The sequence below is a fragment of the Lentinula edodes genome (genome assembly GCF_021015755.1).
Source record: "Lentinula edodes strain Le(Bin) 0899 ss11 chromosome Unknown C8R40scaffold_25, whole genome shotgun sequence".
NCBI classification, from domain to species: Eukaryota; Fungi; Basidiomycota; class Agaricomycetes; order Agaricales; family Omphalotaceae; genus Lentinula; species Lentinula edodes.
In genome coordinates this window covers 190,793-205,642 of record NW_025764331.1, presented here as the reverse complement: position 1 = coordinate 205,642, position 14,850 = coordinate 190,793, and the positions used below count along the sequence as shown (strand labels likewise).

At 47.9% G+C, this 14,850-nt stretch overlaps 5 protein-coding genes across 5 annotated transcripts; 1 reads left to right on the top strand and 4 right to left on the bottom strand.

Moving 5' to 3' along the window:
• Positions 1-2,848: 2,848 nt before the first annotated feature.
• On the top strand, positions 2,849-4,448 carry C8R40DRAFT_1172342 (uncharacterized protein; the record flags this gene model as incomplete). Its single annotated transcript, XM_046231841.1, has 4 exons — positions 2,849-2,887; positions 2,940-3,280; positions 3,331-3,595; positions 3,651-4,448. The coding sequence occupies 4 exons, from the start codon at positions 2,849-2,851 to the stop codon at positions 4,446-4,448; spliced, it is 1,443 nt and encodes a 480-aa protein (XP_046084650.1).
• A 158-nt stretch (positions 4,449-4,606) lies between these two features.
• C8R40DRAFT_1238333 (uncharacterized protein) lies at positions 4,607-9,074 on the bottom strand (the record flags this gene model as incomplete). The annotated part of the gene is made up of 4 exons (XM_046233455.1): positions 9,028-9,074; positions 8,856-8,970; positions 4,934-8,787; positions 4,607-4,853 (listed from the first exon to the last, which is right to left on the bottom strand). The coding sequence occupies exons 1-4, from the start codon at positions 9,036-9,038 to the stop codon at positions 4,607-4,609; spliced, it is 4,227 nt and encodes a 1,408-aa protein (XP_046084649.1). The 5' UTR covers positions 9,039-9,074.
• Positions 9,075-9,187: 113 nt separating this feature from the next.
• Positions 9,188-10,251, bottom strand: C8R40DRAFT_1172340 (uncharacterized protein; the record flags this gene model as incomplete). Its single annotated transcript, XM_046231840.1, has 3 exons — positions 9,188-9,931; positions 9,985-10,098; positions 10,156-10,251. 3 exons carry the CDS (start codon positions 10,249-10,251, stop codon positions 9,188-9,190), a joined length of 954 nt encoding a protein of 317 aa, XP_046084648.1.
• Positions 10,252-10,654: 403 nt separating this feature from the next.
• On the bottom strand, positions 10,655-12,032 carry C8R40DRAFT_367996 (uncharacterized protein). The gene is made up of 4 exons (XM_046234856.1): positions 11,750-12,032; positions 11,627-11,689; positions 10,805-11,568; positions 10,655-10,733 (listed from the first exon to the last, which is right to left on the bottom strand). The coding sequence occupies exons 1-3, from the start codon at positions 11,831-11,833 to the stop codon at positions 11,071-11,073; spliced, it is 645 nt and encodes a 214-aa protein (XP_046084647.1). The 5' UTR covers positions 11,834-12,032; the 3' UTR covers positions 10,655-10,733; positions 10,805-11,070.
• A 763-nt stretch (positions 12,033-12,795) lies between these two features.
• C8R40DRAFT_1172338 (uncharacterized protein) lies at positions 12,796-14,525 on the bottom strand (the record flags this gene model as incomplete). The annotated part of the gene is made up of 5 exons (XM_046231839.1): positions 12,796-13,151; positions 13,204-13,731; positions 13,784-13,941; positions 14,000-14,436; positions 14,499-14,525. 5 exons carry the CDS (start codon positions 14,523-14,525, stop codon positions 12,796-12,798), a joined length of 1,506 nt encoding a protein of 501 aa, XP_046084646.1.
• Between the last annotated feature and the right edge of the window lie 325 nt (positions 14,526-14,850).

Here is a 14,850-nt window from a genome sequence, read left to right as displayed (position 1 = left end):
CCATTGGAAGCCGAAGTATGTGGGGTTGTCACAGAAAGGAACATCTTTGTCCTTAGCCCACTGGTAACCTAGGGGAAGTGTAATCCGGTCGATATCACAGAATGCGTATGTGTATTTTCGATCTACTAATGATCTTGGGGATACGTTTGAGAGATCGCGGATGTCAAAGGTGAAGTCGTCATCAAATTCCTCGAGTTGTCCACTTGGAAGAGTTTGACCTAGGAATAAAAGTCTGCCCTTGTGGTGCTTGAGGCCGCCTGTTTCCCGTATGCGTGTTTTGAGTTGATTTCTGAGCTCATTGTACTGTTTCAGGTGTGAGATTAGGATTCTAATCCAAAAGTGATCATCTACCCATTTGGTTAACGGACCAAGTCCTCTACCTCTGCAGATTTCTACGCCTGCATCTGCAACATGTCCATATGCACCGCCGGCTGAAGAGAGACCAAACATGACCCTGGTGTCGACACAGAATTGGTCAGAGTCAAGCCGGATTACTGCACCTGCCCACTGCGAAGGGTGCAATGGGACCATGCGATAGGCTTCCGACAGGTCTCTGACTGCACCTTGTGCATTTGGTGGCAGAGTCCATAGGAGTCGACAGGTGTTGGCGAATGTTCCCCAAAAGCACGGATAGAGGGATGAGTCGATATTGGAGTTTATGGAGGAGATGGTAGCGAGCGAAGCGGTGGAGATGGGTTGATGGGGGAAAGAGAGGTTTTCAAGCAGACGGAACTTTCCTGGTTTTCCTGATTTGGGGATCATAGATATGGGGGACGTTTGAAAGGGACCTATTATTTCTTCGAGGATATGTCTGGAGAATGGCCCGATCCATCGCTTGAGGCTGATCTCGTTATTTACAATCGATTTGAAGGCTTTTATAGATTCAGGGTCATCTAGTTTATTAGGAGGGGAGAACGTATGGTTGATTGGGGGAATACCGATTTTGAAACCGAAACGAATTGAATTTGATAGAGTTGGGTATTTGGGGAGTAGTCCGAGTTCTGATAGGGCCAGATGCCATGCTTTTGCGTCCAAGGGCGTGCGAATCCGTGTTCTACTGTCCTTCAGGGCAGTTTTCAGCTCCATGACTGGAGTGAGCACAGCCTGAGCAGCGGTGCTTTTCTGGGTGCGTCTTGCCGGTACAGCCATTAGGGCGCTGCCAGTCCGCGCACAGTTCGAGTCCCACATAGTTGCCCCTTGAGATTTCCAGGTAGCCGTTCCTGTTCCAGTTGCAGAGGACCGCTTGCTTTCCATTCCATAGTGTGGTTCGTGAGCACCGGCGGATGTCGTGTTTGTCTCTGCCAAGGCATCTGTGACACCGCGATAATTTTGGCTGATTGGCTTCACGAAAGGAACGTGGGAAATCGGGTGTATAGTCCTCCTCTTGTTTGAGGTTACTGGCTTTGCGAGGGGACGTGGATGGGTAAGGATTGCGCCTGGACTTCGAGGGCCTTGATTGGTGATGAGGGTCTGAGACCCAGGTGTTATTGGGTTGCGAGGGGGCACTCCGAGAATGGTGCTGGGCGATGACTGCCTGCATCTCTGATTAGCGAAGGTAGCGTAGCAAGGGAACAGAAGTTCAGGTGGTGTTAGCGAAGTTTAGCGGTAGCGAGTTTGTGATAACGGTCAAGGGTTATCAGGTTCGTTAGCAGCAATGCATGCGATTAGCGTTGATAGTGATTAGCAAGAAAGAGATTGTAAAGTTAGCGTTTAGCGGCGGTTTCGGAAAGGTGAGAATTGATAGGGAGTAATAATTAGTAGAGAGTTTATTGGGAGAGGGAGGAGAGAAGACATACCCTTTAAGGCTTTGGCATGGTCTTGACTGCGAATTTCGTTACGACATTCGTCTAAAGTTTCCTCCATGATTACGGCCAGGTCGAAGGGATCCCCTTTTTCGTTGTCCTTGTACCAAGAAAGACGTGTTTCGGCTTGATAGAAGGCCATCGTGCGTTCGCCATTGGTTTTCCTTAACTCTGGGTGCATTTCCATGTTGGCGAAGAATCGAGCAAACATGTCGACATGTATGTCGGGGAAAGCACCGAGAGAAAGGGCACCGAGGAAGCCGCTTTTGGCTCGCATGACCTGGTTCCAGGTGAGACGAAGATCAGGGATGGCGTTGGGGGAGGCGCGGACAGAGGTTGTGGAAACAAGAGTGAGAGAGGCATTTGATGCCATCGCGGGGTCGCTCTCGAACTCGAAGCGGTTATTGTCCACCACTTCTCTCATTCGTTCTCTGGCTTCTCTCTCGGCGTCTGGTAGAAAGTACCAAAGCGGTACGTATTTGCGAGCCGTCATGAGCTTTTCGGCGTAAGGGTGGTAGTGGTGCGGAACGGAACGATGGCCAACACCTTGTTTGAAGTTTGGGAGGGGAGTTCGTTTCTTTTCCCTTTCCTTTGCCAGCTCCACTTCTTTCTCTCTTTCTTCTACCTCGCGTTGTCTTGTCGATTCCTCTTCGTCAGCTCTCCTTTGTTCGCCAGCTGCATGTTCTTCCTGAAGTTGCACTTGGTATTGAGCCCTCAAATTAGCATTCTCAGTTTCCCATTGACTTCTTAGCTTAAGGATGGCCTGCTCATTGTTTGTTATGTCTGGACTATTTGCGTCTGCTATGAGAGCGTTGCGAATTACGTCGTAGAGGTTGTTGCTGAAGTCGGGACAGGGAATTTTAGCTGGGTCGAAGTCTATTCGATTAGCCATTCAATTGGGATGAAGCACAAGTACTACTGAGGAGGTACGAATTGAGGAGTACGAATTCCACCAAAGAAAAGAGGTGTTGAAGCGCGGAGACGACTCAACACGATGCAGTACCTGAAAGGAGGAGGGTACTGCATCATGTGCCCGTTCGAAGACTATGGTTTGCCTACGGGTGTCGGCAAACCGGCAGAAAGAGGTGGCTAGATGAATATCCAAATCGAACGAGCTCTCACGACTCAACCGTCAAGACTTTTTCTCCTTTGCTACCCCACAGAGACATCCGCTGGGTAGCGTCTCCTAGTATAGCCATCACAGACATACGTTTCGTGCGATCCGTACGATATTCCTCCTCAAAATTGGATGCAGGACCCGCCGATGAAAGTATTTTAGTGTTGAGCGTGTCAAAAGGTATCTGGTCAGTTATAACAATATGGGACGTGCCAATATTTCTGCATGGGAACGATAATAATGAACCTCGACCGCGGAAATGCGCAGAGTGGTCACTCAAAGGCGGCCTCTTCACCGGACTATGTTTAAGCCGCGATCATGGTTCTGAAGCAGACCTTGCCGTGTCTGTGGTATGCGAGGGGTGAGTACTTGCTGAGCTTAATAGTTATGTACCTGATGAAAAATATTCAGACGTCATGAAATTGACCTATTCAACATCTCAGATGTCGGGGAATTGCTGCCAATCTGTACTGTGCCTTCTGTTCCTATGCGTGCCTCCACGCTGGGAGAGGAAGCAAATATACATTCACAAGCCATGCAACCGATGAAGCCCATGACGCTATCCGGGAGCCTTCTTGCCATGTCCGATGATACTGCCTCGACAGTTATATATAACTGGAAGACCGGTGCCTTCGCAGTCTTGGAGCACGAAGAAGACGAAATAGGAGTATGGAAGGTGCGCTTTCGCAAACCAAGAATGTCGAAACCTTATATTAACCTTCGATTCACAGCACGACCATATCATTCAAGTCGTTTTTGCGTACAGGAGTGTACTAGTTGTTCGAGCACGATCTCTACACCTATTTCCAGAACCAGAACTATATTTAGCGTCACCCTCGTCTGTCGCCAACTCAAACTTCTTAACATCCCCTGGGCTGCCTAATATATACTCTCCGATAGCCAATCACTCTTTTGGCTGGGTAGATGGCGTCTCGGTTGTTTCCATGTATCCTGATTGTTCCGTATGTTCCCATCCAGGAACGTTGAAAATTTTGGTTCGTCTGCAGAGCGACAATCCATGGATGTCAAACGAACATAGTTTGGATCTATATGAGTTATCGCTCAATCCAAATTTTGTTAGTACTCCCGCACCTGAACATGAACACGAACAAATGTACGCTACTGAATGCCCCTATCAGTTTCCTCCCATATGTACCTCCCGAGTCACTTCTTCCCGTGGTCCCCTGCGATGTACAGACCTGATCTTAGGGCGATGTGGTACTGCGATGTGGGTCAAACCAGGGGACCGTGCAACGCATGGTCTGCTCGCATCGGATATGTATGATGATTACACCTATGTCGCTCGGTTGGGTGGACTTGAATCTGGAATTGTCACCATGGGAGGCGGCGCAACGGAGAGTCTAGTCGCAGGAATCTTTCCGGGCCCTCTAAACCCCGACGAAACTGTTAGGACTCGCAAAATTTATACCAACGTTTCGAAAGATTGGACTGCACTGGATTATGATGAAGCCATTGGAAGAGTGGTGCTTGGAGATGCAACAGGCTGTGTACGTATTTTAGAACTGTAATTGCTTCTGTGAAAGATGAGATGGTCAATCTTGTTTTATTTCCTTGTAAAGATACCTAGAGATGGTCTCCTGTAAAAAGATGATGTAACTCCTAGCAGCCGTACAGAAGCAAGATAAGGACAATGATATTCCAAAAAGCTTGTAAAGATCCTCTCGCATCAATCAAGCGGGTGCACAACGAAAACCTCTCCACGTCCTGTAGCCCGTCGCTGATCTCTCTCTATAGCCTCTTTCGCCCTTCCTTGCTGTGAGAGTAAAGCAATTTGTCCTGCCCGCGAATGTGTCGGGGGGCTATACCCAACCTCAGGTAAAGGCCCATCCAACATTTTTGGGAGAAAGACTTCGCGGCGGTTTCCAAAAGAGGATCTGATACGTTTCCGAGGGATCCCACCAATTCTGAACCTGCTGGTGTGAGGTGAATGCGAGTTGTCAGGTTATTTTTGACGGAGGATCGAATAGCGGGGATATAGAGTGCGTCGTCTCACCTGCTGTCAGGATGATGAAAACGATTAGGACTTCTGAACCGGTCCCGCGAATAGGTGTTGATGTCAGTAGCAGGTATTGACTCTGGAGGAACGCCTCGGCTTCGTTCATTGTCTGAAGCTGCTCCGAAACCGGAAGATCGCCGCGCACTAGCTTTTCTCAATAGAGTACCAGCCATATCTCTTAATTTACGCAAAATGGCTGCAGCCTCGTTCAGATCACCAGTTTGCTTCCAAACGCGGCGGACATAATCCGGGGGGAATTGATATTCCTCCGCCATATCTTGGATCGTTTGGTCGATGAGTCGAGATTGATCGGAGCTGGAGAGTTTGAGTGGTGAATGCGGTGGTGGTGAATGCGCCACTCTGCGAGAATTCGAGAAGCTCGCGCTCAAGAATGGTCTACCAGTGGTAGGAGTAATGCTGATAGTTGGGGCAGCAGGGGATGATGCGGAAAATCCGGATACAGGGCCACTAGTATTACGGCCAGCGGTAGGTAACGAGCTCCTCCTCCGGGACTGTGCACGCTCTAATTGACGAAGGTCGATTTGTTTTGAACGCACAGTGGAAGCCGTACTCGGAGTGGAGTCTCGGTGATTGGAGCTTTTCACTTCTATTTCCTCGATGACCCTGTTTTTCCCTTTATTCCTCGAAGTACTCTGACCAGGATCTCTGAAAGACGAGGAATGACTATTTGCGGAGTCACGGACCACGTTCGGATCAATGTCGGCATTCCGGATGGCGAGTTTCAACCCAGAGCCGGACGCTGTGGGTTCGGACTGAGCTGATGGTCTGGCAATTTGAACAGGAAATTCATTCGCAGCTAATTTACCTAGATTCTTCTTTGCTGAGCTATCATTGTAGGAATGAGCATCGGGAGTTCTACCATCGAGAAACGGATGATCATGAGGAAGTACGACGCTATCTGAACGCCGTCTATCGACTTGTTGTTTCTTCGCGCCCATCGGCACCGGAGACCCCCTGGCGCGGACGACACTCTCTTTGACCTTCTCTCTCGAAATCTCAGAAACTGCGACCCCAGCCCCGTTGAGCGATTGTTCTGAAGAGGTCAGATCCTGGGTTGCCATCCTCTCAGCCTCCTTCTTAGCTCTTTCAGCCCGAGTTAGTCTATCCCGCTCAATTGTCTTCCGACTCCGATCCATCTCCAATATGAACGCATTTAGGGCTCTGACAACTGATTCCGCAGTCTCGTTGCTCACTGATGGACGTGCGATATCGTCTGAGCGATTAGACTGTGGGGTTCCTATGGCAAGAGGAACAGAGGGATGTGATTGAGGATGTTGAATATCGGGCATGTCGAATGGATGTATTGTTCGGAGTAAACGGTTGGGGGTATGATACTGTAGCTCAGGGATGTCAAATGGATGTAGTATCGGGTATACGTGTGAAGCATGTGAAGAACGTGGAGGATGCGATGCATGGGAAGCACGCGGTGGAGGTGAAAAGAATGCAGGTTCTGTTGTAACTTCGCAAGACGGGGATCTCGGCGGGATTTGTGTAAAAAGCGGTTCTTCGTCGTCTGTATGCGACACTTCCTGGTTTTGTGAAATGGCTATGTCTGTGTCATCGATTTTCAGGTATTTTCCTTCTCTCTCCTCCTCTGATCGATCTCCCTCCTCTTCCTGACTATCACTTTCACCCTCACGTGGCATTTTTTGTGTCAACAACGGCTCTTCTTCTTCCTCCTCTTCCTGAGTATCAGCCTTACGAGATGGTATTCGCTGTGTAAATAACGGCTCCTCTTCCTCCTCCTCTTCCTGACTATCAGCCTTACGAGATGGTATTCGCTGTGTAAACAACGGCTCCTCTTCCTCCTCTTCGTGACTGTCAGCCTCACGATATGGTATTCGCTGTGTAAACAACGGCTCCTCTTCCTCATCCCCTTCCTGAGTGTCAGCCTCACGATATGGTATTCGCTGTGTAAACAACGGCTCCTCTTCCTCATCCCCTTCCTGAGTGTCAGCCTTACGAGATGGATTTCGCTGTGTAAACAACAGCTCCTCTTCCTCCTCTTCGTAATTGTCAGCCTCACGAGATGGTATTCGCTGTGTAAACAACGGCTCTTCTTCCTCCTCTTCGTAATTGTCAGCCTCACGAGATGGTATTCGCTGTGTAAACAGCGGCTCTTCTTCCTCCTCTTCGTAATTGTCAGCCTCACGAGATGGTATTCGCTGTGTAAACAACGGCTCTTCTTCCTCCTCTTCGTAATCGTCAGCCTCACGAGATGGTATTCGCTGTATAAACAACGGCTCTTCTTCCTCATCTTCGTGACTGTCAGCATCACGAGATGGTATTCGCTGTGTGAATAACGGCTCTTTTTCTTCCTCTTCTTGTAGTTCATCATCTTGCCTTGCACTCTGCTCTGATACACGGGGATTGGATCCTGACGGCTGATTCTCATCTTCCGCAACGAGTTGATGTTCCTTCCCTTTCCGTGAGAGTTGTATCAAAGGAGACCTCGTAGATGGTAACGGAGGCGAAAATTTTGAAGATCCCGAGGGACGCGATGAACTTGGAACATGTCCACTTTTTGAGGAGGATAGCGGAGCAGTTATGTTAACCTCAGGTGTTATTGGTAGCTTCCGTTTCGTTCCTCGCACAGGAGGCCACGCCCCCTTCACAGGTGTCTTTATTGAATCCGATTCCGGGCTACTAAATACTATGCGGCGGACAGGGTGCTTATGGCGCGCCCCGCCAAAGGGACCTTCGATCAACTTGGGAACAGGTCGTGCTTTCAGCGGTCGAGGAGGAGAATCTGTATCAGAGAAGCCATCGAAGATGTTGTTTGAGGGGTTTGTAATATGACGAGGAAAAGGAGGAGGAGGAGTTGTAGATTCGAAAAAGCCAGAGTCTGCGGTGGTTGTCATGCCATCGGAGCTGCCTCGTGGAACGCGATTGCGGTCGGACGTAGAGGTGCCGGCTGTAGGCTGTTTCTTGGAACGAGGTGTCAGATACGAGTGTGTGCTGTAGAAAGTAGAAGGTATAAGGATCAATGTATGGGGGAAGAAAGTCGAAGCGTACGCGTTTGTCTTATCACTATCCGGCTCAACAGGATCTGTCAATATATGGTTGACCTCCATATCGTCGTTGTCATCCTCTTGGCCCGCCTCAGGATCAAGCTGCATTTCAGCATCCGAGCCGCCTTCGAATAGTTGTCCACTGTAGTCGTCCGAAGCAGGAAGATCAGGATGAATCATGATTTGTTCCTCTGGCACGACTTTCTTCTGGGAACGATGAGGTGATGCGTGTGGCTTCTGAGGTATTGTTGGAGTCTTCAGGTCAACCTTTGCTTCGAACTGTTGTCCGCTGTAGTCGTCCGAAGCAGGAAGATTAGGATAAACCATGATTTGTTCCTCAGGGGCGACTTTTTTTTGAGGACGAGGTGACGCTTTTGGTTTCTGAAGTATTGTTGGAGTCTTTGGTTTGTTTATGATGGGCTGGGGTTTAGGTTGCATTGTAGACGGCCCGGCGATACGACTGGGCCCTTCGCCCTTGTCTCCAGCAACGGCTGGACGTCTCCGAACAAGTTGACTGACTCGCACAAAACCATTGTTCGCGAGGAGGGAAGAGTGAACCTCCTCTTTCTTCAGACGCTTCACTTGTGTCCTGCTTTCAGCTACGGGAGTTACCTTGCGTTTTAAAGTTCGTAGGGCATTGGGCTCTGGTTCTTCTTCTTCGGTAGTATCCCCTGAAGGTTCCTGCGAGTTACCCGCTGCTTTCGCCTGTCTTCGCTTGTATACGCGAATCCTGCGTTCCATATCACCCTCGTTTCTCATGTATCGATGTCTCCAGGATTGCCAAGTGTGTCGAGTACTCCAAGGCCATTGACCAGTAGCCTATATAGCAGTAGAATATCTGTCTAGTCATTCTAAAAGCTTTGCAGTATATGACAATAACGACGTACGTTCTCCGTAAGTCGCTGATATGCACGATTTCCTTTCCGTCGTTCATTTTCTGATAATTCAGCGAGATATTTCACAAGGAGGTCAACGTCTGTGGTGCTGAACGAGTTCCTTGCGCTATCGAGTGGCCATCAGCTATCAGTATAGCGTCGCACGCAGAGAAAGTTATCATACCCTGGAGGCATATCACCAAGAAATGTTCCGACGATGAGGACGTGAACTGAAATTGCTGAACTCACGTGATGTGCATATAAAATACTTAACCTTAGGTCAACCTTTGATGAAGCCTATACGCATATAAATACGCATTCAAATGTACAGTACACATAGAATATTAAGCAGGGGGAGCAGGGGGATTTCCCGCATTCGATCCCTCTTTGTATCCCTGCTCTGCTCCATTCACCGCGCCTTTTAAACCATTTGCTGCACCTTTTCCTGCGTTCGCCACGCTATTAGCCGCACCTTCCACCCCGTTCACGGTTGATTCCTCCACCTTTTTCGCGCCATTCACCGCATCATTCTTTTTCTGTACGACCTCATCGTGTATATTCTTAGCGCCGTTCACCATCTGATCATGTGCTTCATGGAACGGATTTGTGATCATATGCTTGAGGCGATTCGCCCCTTCCTTCATCTGCTGTTGCTTCTTCGCAATCGCCTCAGCACTCTGAACTAGGGAACTGTTCTCTACATTGGGATTGGCTTCTTGTCGACGCTGTGGCTGTGGCTGAGGCTGAGCACTACCGGCACTGGCACCGGCATTGTTATACGCATTCTTCGCCTTTTGGCCTTCTTCCTTTGCTTTGTTTCCAATCTCACCCCCGATTGTCTTGAAACCGCCGCCGATTTGTTGCAAGCCTGGGTTGTGAGTGACCTTTCCGGCTTTTTCGCCCATCCATTCAAAAAAGTCGCGTTTGTAAATGGGCACGCCCGATTCAACGTTGCCACGAGTTTCCGCTCGTGATTTTGGCGAAGAGGTTGCATGACTCTCGTAGGCTTCCTCGATCTGGGAAGAGGGATCTTTGGCAGCACGAGTGATGAGAGGAGCAGCGACGGCTGGACTGCGATCCTCGAGATACTGTGTCAGGGACTGGATAAGCGAAGTACTAAAGGGCATGTAAGTTTACTTACGGGTACGTAGATCTCTCTGGCGTCCAGAACGGACACGGGAGTGATGATCGTATGAGGGGATGTTGAGGCAGAGGCGAAGGCGGACGTAGATGTGGAAGCAAGGTCTGTGGTGAGCTAAGCGTGATACATCAATCAGTTACGAAGGGGGAAAGGTAATTAACAATTGCTCACAACTTGAGAAGAAGGGGGAACGACAATAGGCCTTGCAGAGCCTGCAGCAGCAATGCCTAGCAGAACAAAAGAGAAACGGAGTTGCATGGCGTGCATGCTGATAACAAGGGTGATGAGTACGACGAAGGTTGGATACGCTGGCAACAATATCCGCACCAAAATGAACAGGAAAAAACAACGAACGGTTTGTTGTGTCGATAAGGCTGAAAGGTTTCACAAAACTACTTTGAACCAGCAAAGCAGAATGTTTTCTGTGACGAGTAGACTTGACCAGAAGCTAAAGGTAGTAGCATTTTTCGAAATTGCCTCTTTTTATGGATGTTTCAAGACCAACAGCGGGGTCATCCGCAGGGCACAGGGTTGGTGGAGATGGAATAGTTTACGCGGTTATCTTTCCGTTGGCCTAGTGTTGGCCTCCGTCGGGCAAGCATGGTTCGCAGTTGCTTGGCGCAGAATTTTTCCGGATTTTTCCTTCTCCTTCGATATCAATGTCAGAAGGAAGAGTTCGAGAGATATTCACTACTTTCGACATGCTGTTTCCTAATGTTGGCCTAAAATCATGACATTTGTGTATTCCCCTGGCGTTAAGTGCGCAAATGTTAACCGAACTTTGGCCAAGAAAGCAGTAGGAAGTTGATGGGAACATTACCTAAAGCACAGGTTGAGAGAGAGAACCGCTGAGAACCGCCGCCGACCACCATTCCGGAGCCAAGAGCGGGGAAAACTTAGGTACCAAGTACAAGCGCATGCTGAGGATGTGAGCAGTTCGAAGTTTGAACCACATCTATATGTAGTTGAAATAAGCCAGCCTAACTAAGACTCCCAGAGTCATCAAGACCTTCCTGAGGCCTTTTCTCATGCAAGATAATCATCCAATTCCACAAACGAATATGACAATACTATTGAACTCAGTAATCAAGAAGAGGAGTCCGGTCCTGCATTATTCCACCCTGCCTTTCCCCCAGCAAGTGCACCTTCTGCGCCATCCTTCACGCCGTTGACTACACTTTCCGTGCCATTCTTCATTTTACCTGCTGCTCCCTCCACACTATTCTTCACCCCATTGGTCAAGTTTTCTGTACCATTCTTCACACCATCCCCTAGGTTTTCGAACCCTTCCTTCACATCCGAAGTCGCATTATGCATCGCGGCACCCGCGTCCGCGAATGGCTGCGTGTACTTGTGTTTCACATCCTCAAAGTGGTCAGTAGTATTTTGGATACTGCCAGCGGCGTTGGACAAGCCATGAGCTACTTCCTCTAAGAAACGTTTTGATTTGAGCGTTCTTGTATCGGGAGATGATGTCTGCGTTTCGGCTACACGACTAGTATGTCTCGTTAACGACGCGGTGCGAGTAGGATCACTGGTCAAGACAATCGTTTCCGACTGCGCAACACGAGGGTTCTCAAAATTCTAACGGATGCTGATATTTTAATCCGACGGAACAGTCACAAAAGTGCAGATTACTTACCGCATCCAAAGCAGCAGTCGGTGTAGCTGTAGCCTTGAAGGTCGTTGTCGAGAGCCCTTCGTGCTACAAAAGCAATTAATTTTGTGTTCAAGAACGTTTCTAGCGACTGCTGTTACTACTCACAGTTTGGAGTGGAGAATCGGCGATAGGCCTCGAGTACGTGGCGGCAGCGAGGCCTAACAGAACAAAGGAGAAGCGCAATTGCATGACGGAGGATTTGGTTGTCGGAGAAATGGGGGTGCTTGGCGACTTGGTACGAAGAGCGAGGTGTTAAACGTTGAAGCTGAACTGTTAGTGGTTTAAGGATAACAGAAGAACACACTACTTTGACCAGCAGAGCAGTATGTGGCGAGGCGTTTACTTGACCAGAAGTGTTAGGAAGGGCATCTTTTCGCAAATTCGCATTTCCTTATAATATCGCATCAGGTACTATCGCCTGCTTCGGTTAGCACAATCTTCATAGTGATCGATCATGGTGTTCCAGAGCATCAGTGGATGGCAATCAGAGTCTGCAGGCTCAGGTCAGTGCAAGTCCGAAAAAACAAAGCGCGGTAAAAGCTGGTAAAAGCTATCAGCTCTCATACCTAGAGACAACAAGGTGCTAGTTTAAATGTTCTGTTCTACGAGCTCCAGCTCCAGTCTCCAAACTGAACTTGTACCTATAGCATATAGCCACAAGGACTTCGAAGTTTTGTAAAGCCAATGCTTCTGACCTTGAAGATACTCCGATGGATTGCAGGACTGGACCCGACGGCTTTTTCTTGTCCAGTTGTCAGGCTCAAGTTCGCAATTTACAAAAGCTATCAGAAGAATCTGACAAGAGGTTTTATCGCCTTACTTACACGTAAGTCTATGAATCTGCTCTGTCATATGGAGAGCTCACAGCTTATTCAATTATTCAATGTAAGCAGAAAATTCTGGTGTGACGACAAAGACCTGAGAAATTTTTTAACATTGCTTGATGATACTGAGATGATAGCATATGTACACCTAGATAAAGATACAATCATTTTTGCGGAGGTATAGGGCCTTGGAAGGGTTGAGTGTTAAACTGGTGTTAAATCTGGTGAGTATCTTTTCAGATAGGGATCGAGATGACATCCTCAGGCTCATCGAACAACCCTTCGAAACTGGACAGGAAATCAACCTCTGACAATGATGGATCCTGGTCAGTAACCTTCAGTAACTTGGTTGATTGATATCTCCTTTGACAGCCCCTCCGAGTCAAACATCCCCTCAATGCTCGGCACGAAATCCTTCTCTAGCAACAACAAACCATAGTCAGTAATTTGGATGATTGGTATCTCCCTGGATGGCCCCAACCCCTTAAAGCTCGACAAGAATTCTACCTCTGGAAATGACGAATCATAGTCAGTATCTTGTATCTCCCTAGATGGCTCCTCCAACAGCCCTTCAAAGCTCGACAGAAAGTCCGATTCTACCTCTTGCAATGACGAATCATGGCCAGTGACCTGGATGGTCAGTTTCTCCCTGGCAGGTGATGGAGAAGAGTAGTAAGAACTCTCTTGGGCATGGGTATTATCTGATACCTGTTCGTATAGTTTTCCCGAGTTCACTTGGAATTACAGTCAATTCTGCCATGTCTTTGAGTCGAAGGAAATTGTACATGCCTTGTATGTTGTCGATCTCTTCCTTGAGCGAGATAAGATTATCAAGTCCGTGATCGTAAAGTGTCTGAGGAGAACTTTCCGCCAATTCTTCACTGCGCTCCCGAGACCACAGAGCATGGGCTCTTGGGAGACCATGAATTTCAGCATACGAGCGAGACTTATGATCATGGCCTATAAAACGTTGATACTGTTCTATCGCCTTGTATTGATAATGTTTCCATTGAGAGCCACCCGATGTAGCGAGTACGGGACTGGGAAGTTGAGCGAGTATGGGTGCATCCTCGAGATCAGACATGTTGCCTTTGGGATCAAAAGACCAGTACGACAATAAAGGCATTAGGGATATATAGCACGAGGACGATTCTTTATTGCTCTTGATAACAAGAGGAGCAACAAAGAGATATAGGGGGCGTTCGATGAACACATCTTGTTCGAAGGAAAAGGTAAGTGAGAAGGAAATATGGTCTAGAAGGACTGTTCGAATATCAGTAGTTTGTACATTGCGATACAAATAGGAAGTTCTTACTGCAGTCAGGTAGCTTGATCTGGCGTTTGACTAACTCTGAAATGTAACGAGCTTGAGCTAGCCAGGCCGCTCGGAGGATTTCTGACCACGGTTCAACTAATTTAACAGAGCATGCAATTTGGAAAGAAATCGACGGAATGTCGGATGAAAATCGATACCTGGTATACAATTTTAGTATTTTAGTTGCTAAAACAGTGGAATGAACAATATGCATACCGCATCCAGCCATCTTTGGACACGGAACGACTGCATCTGTTACCCCGGCCTATATTTATGAATGCATCCCAAAGATAATCATTGTGTATCCAATTTGGAGATAATTCCAAGAGCGCAACTTGGTCACCGGTAGAAGCCTCTAACACAGAACCTAACTTGTAAATCTCACAGGAGGGCATTAAAAGCCATGCCAGTTTCATCGGCGGTGTATGGTATTTTCCAACAAATTTGTGAAAATCCTTCAGGTGTTTTTCGATGTAGCGAATGACCTCGCTTTCATTGTTGTATTTCTTTGAAGGGAGTTGTGGGGCCCATATCGGGGTGATATGATGCTGGCAGCGCTCAATGACATCCAATACGTCTTCATGTTCTACGCATGGACCCATAGGGCCGACACAAAGTAATCCAGACAGTGTTTGCATGAAAAGTTCCTCGTTCTATTGGCGGAATGAGTAGGAATGACGATTTCGACAGGATAGAGAGCCTGTTATGTACATACCGAAACTGGGCGATTGAGATAATCCATTGCTTGACCACGGTCTATGATCTAGAATTCGAGAGTGAAGAAATGCAACGGTACCTGGGAACAAGATACTTGCCCAACGAAGCTGAAGACAGCACAACGCGATAGGAGAGCACTGTCGAATAAAGAAGCTCAATGGGATGACATCTGCGATGTGAATAGTGAGTGTTGATGAGTTCGAATCGAAAATGTACTTCACCAGAGTAGAAAACTAAGGCAGGAATCGATTCTTGATCATTGATACCGTATAGTTGAAGGACATTAGGATGCCTTGTAGCCGATTACAGCAGATATGTAAGATTTTCGTCAGTCCGAATACGACAGTAAG

What these genes read in the sequence shown, in the direction of transcription:
- C8R40DRAFT_367996 (XM_046234856.1), bottom strand. Translation starts at nt 11,833, where the DNA reads ATGCAATTGCGCTTCTCCTTTGTTCTGTTAGGCCTCGCTGCCGCCACG. An exon ending in CCGATTCTCCACTCCAAACT is followed by an intron (nt 11,690 to 11,749) that starts GTGAGTAGTAAC and finishes TTGCTTTTGTAG; the next exon opens with CACGAAGGGCTCTCGACAAC. An exon ending in CGACTGCTGCTTTGGATGCG is followed by an intron (nt 11,569 to 11,626) that starts GTAAGTAATCTG and finishes AGCATCCGTTAG; the next exon opens with AATTTTGAGAACCCTCGTGT.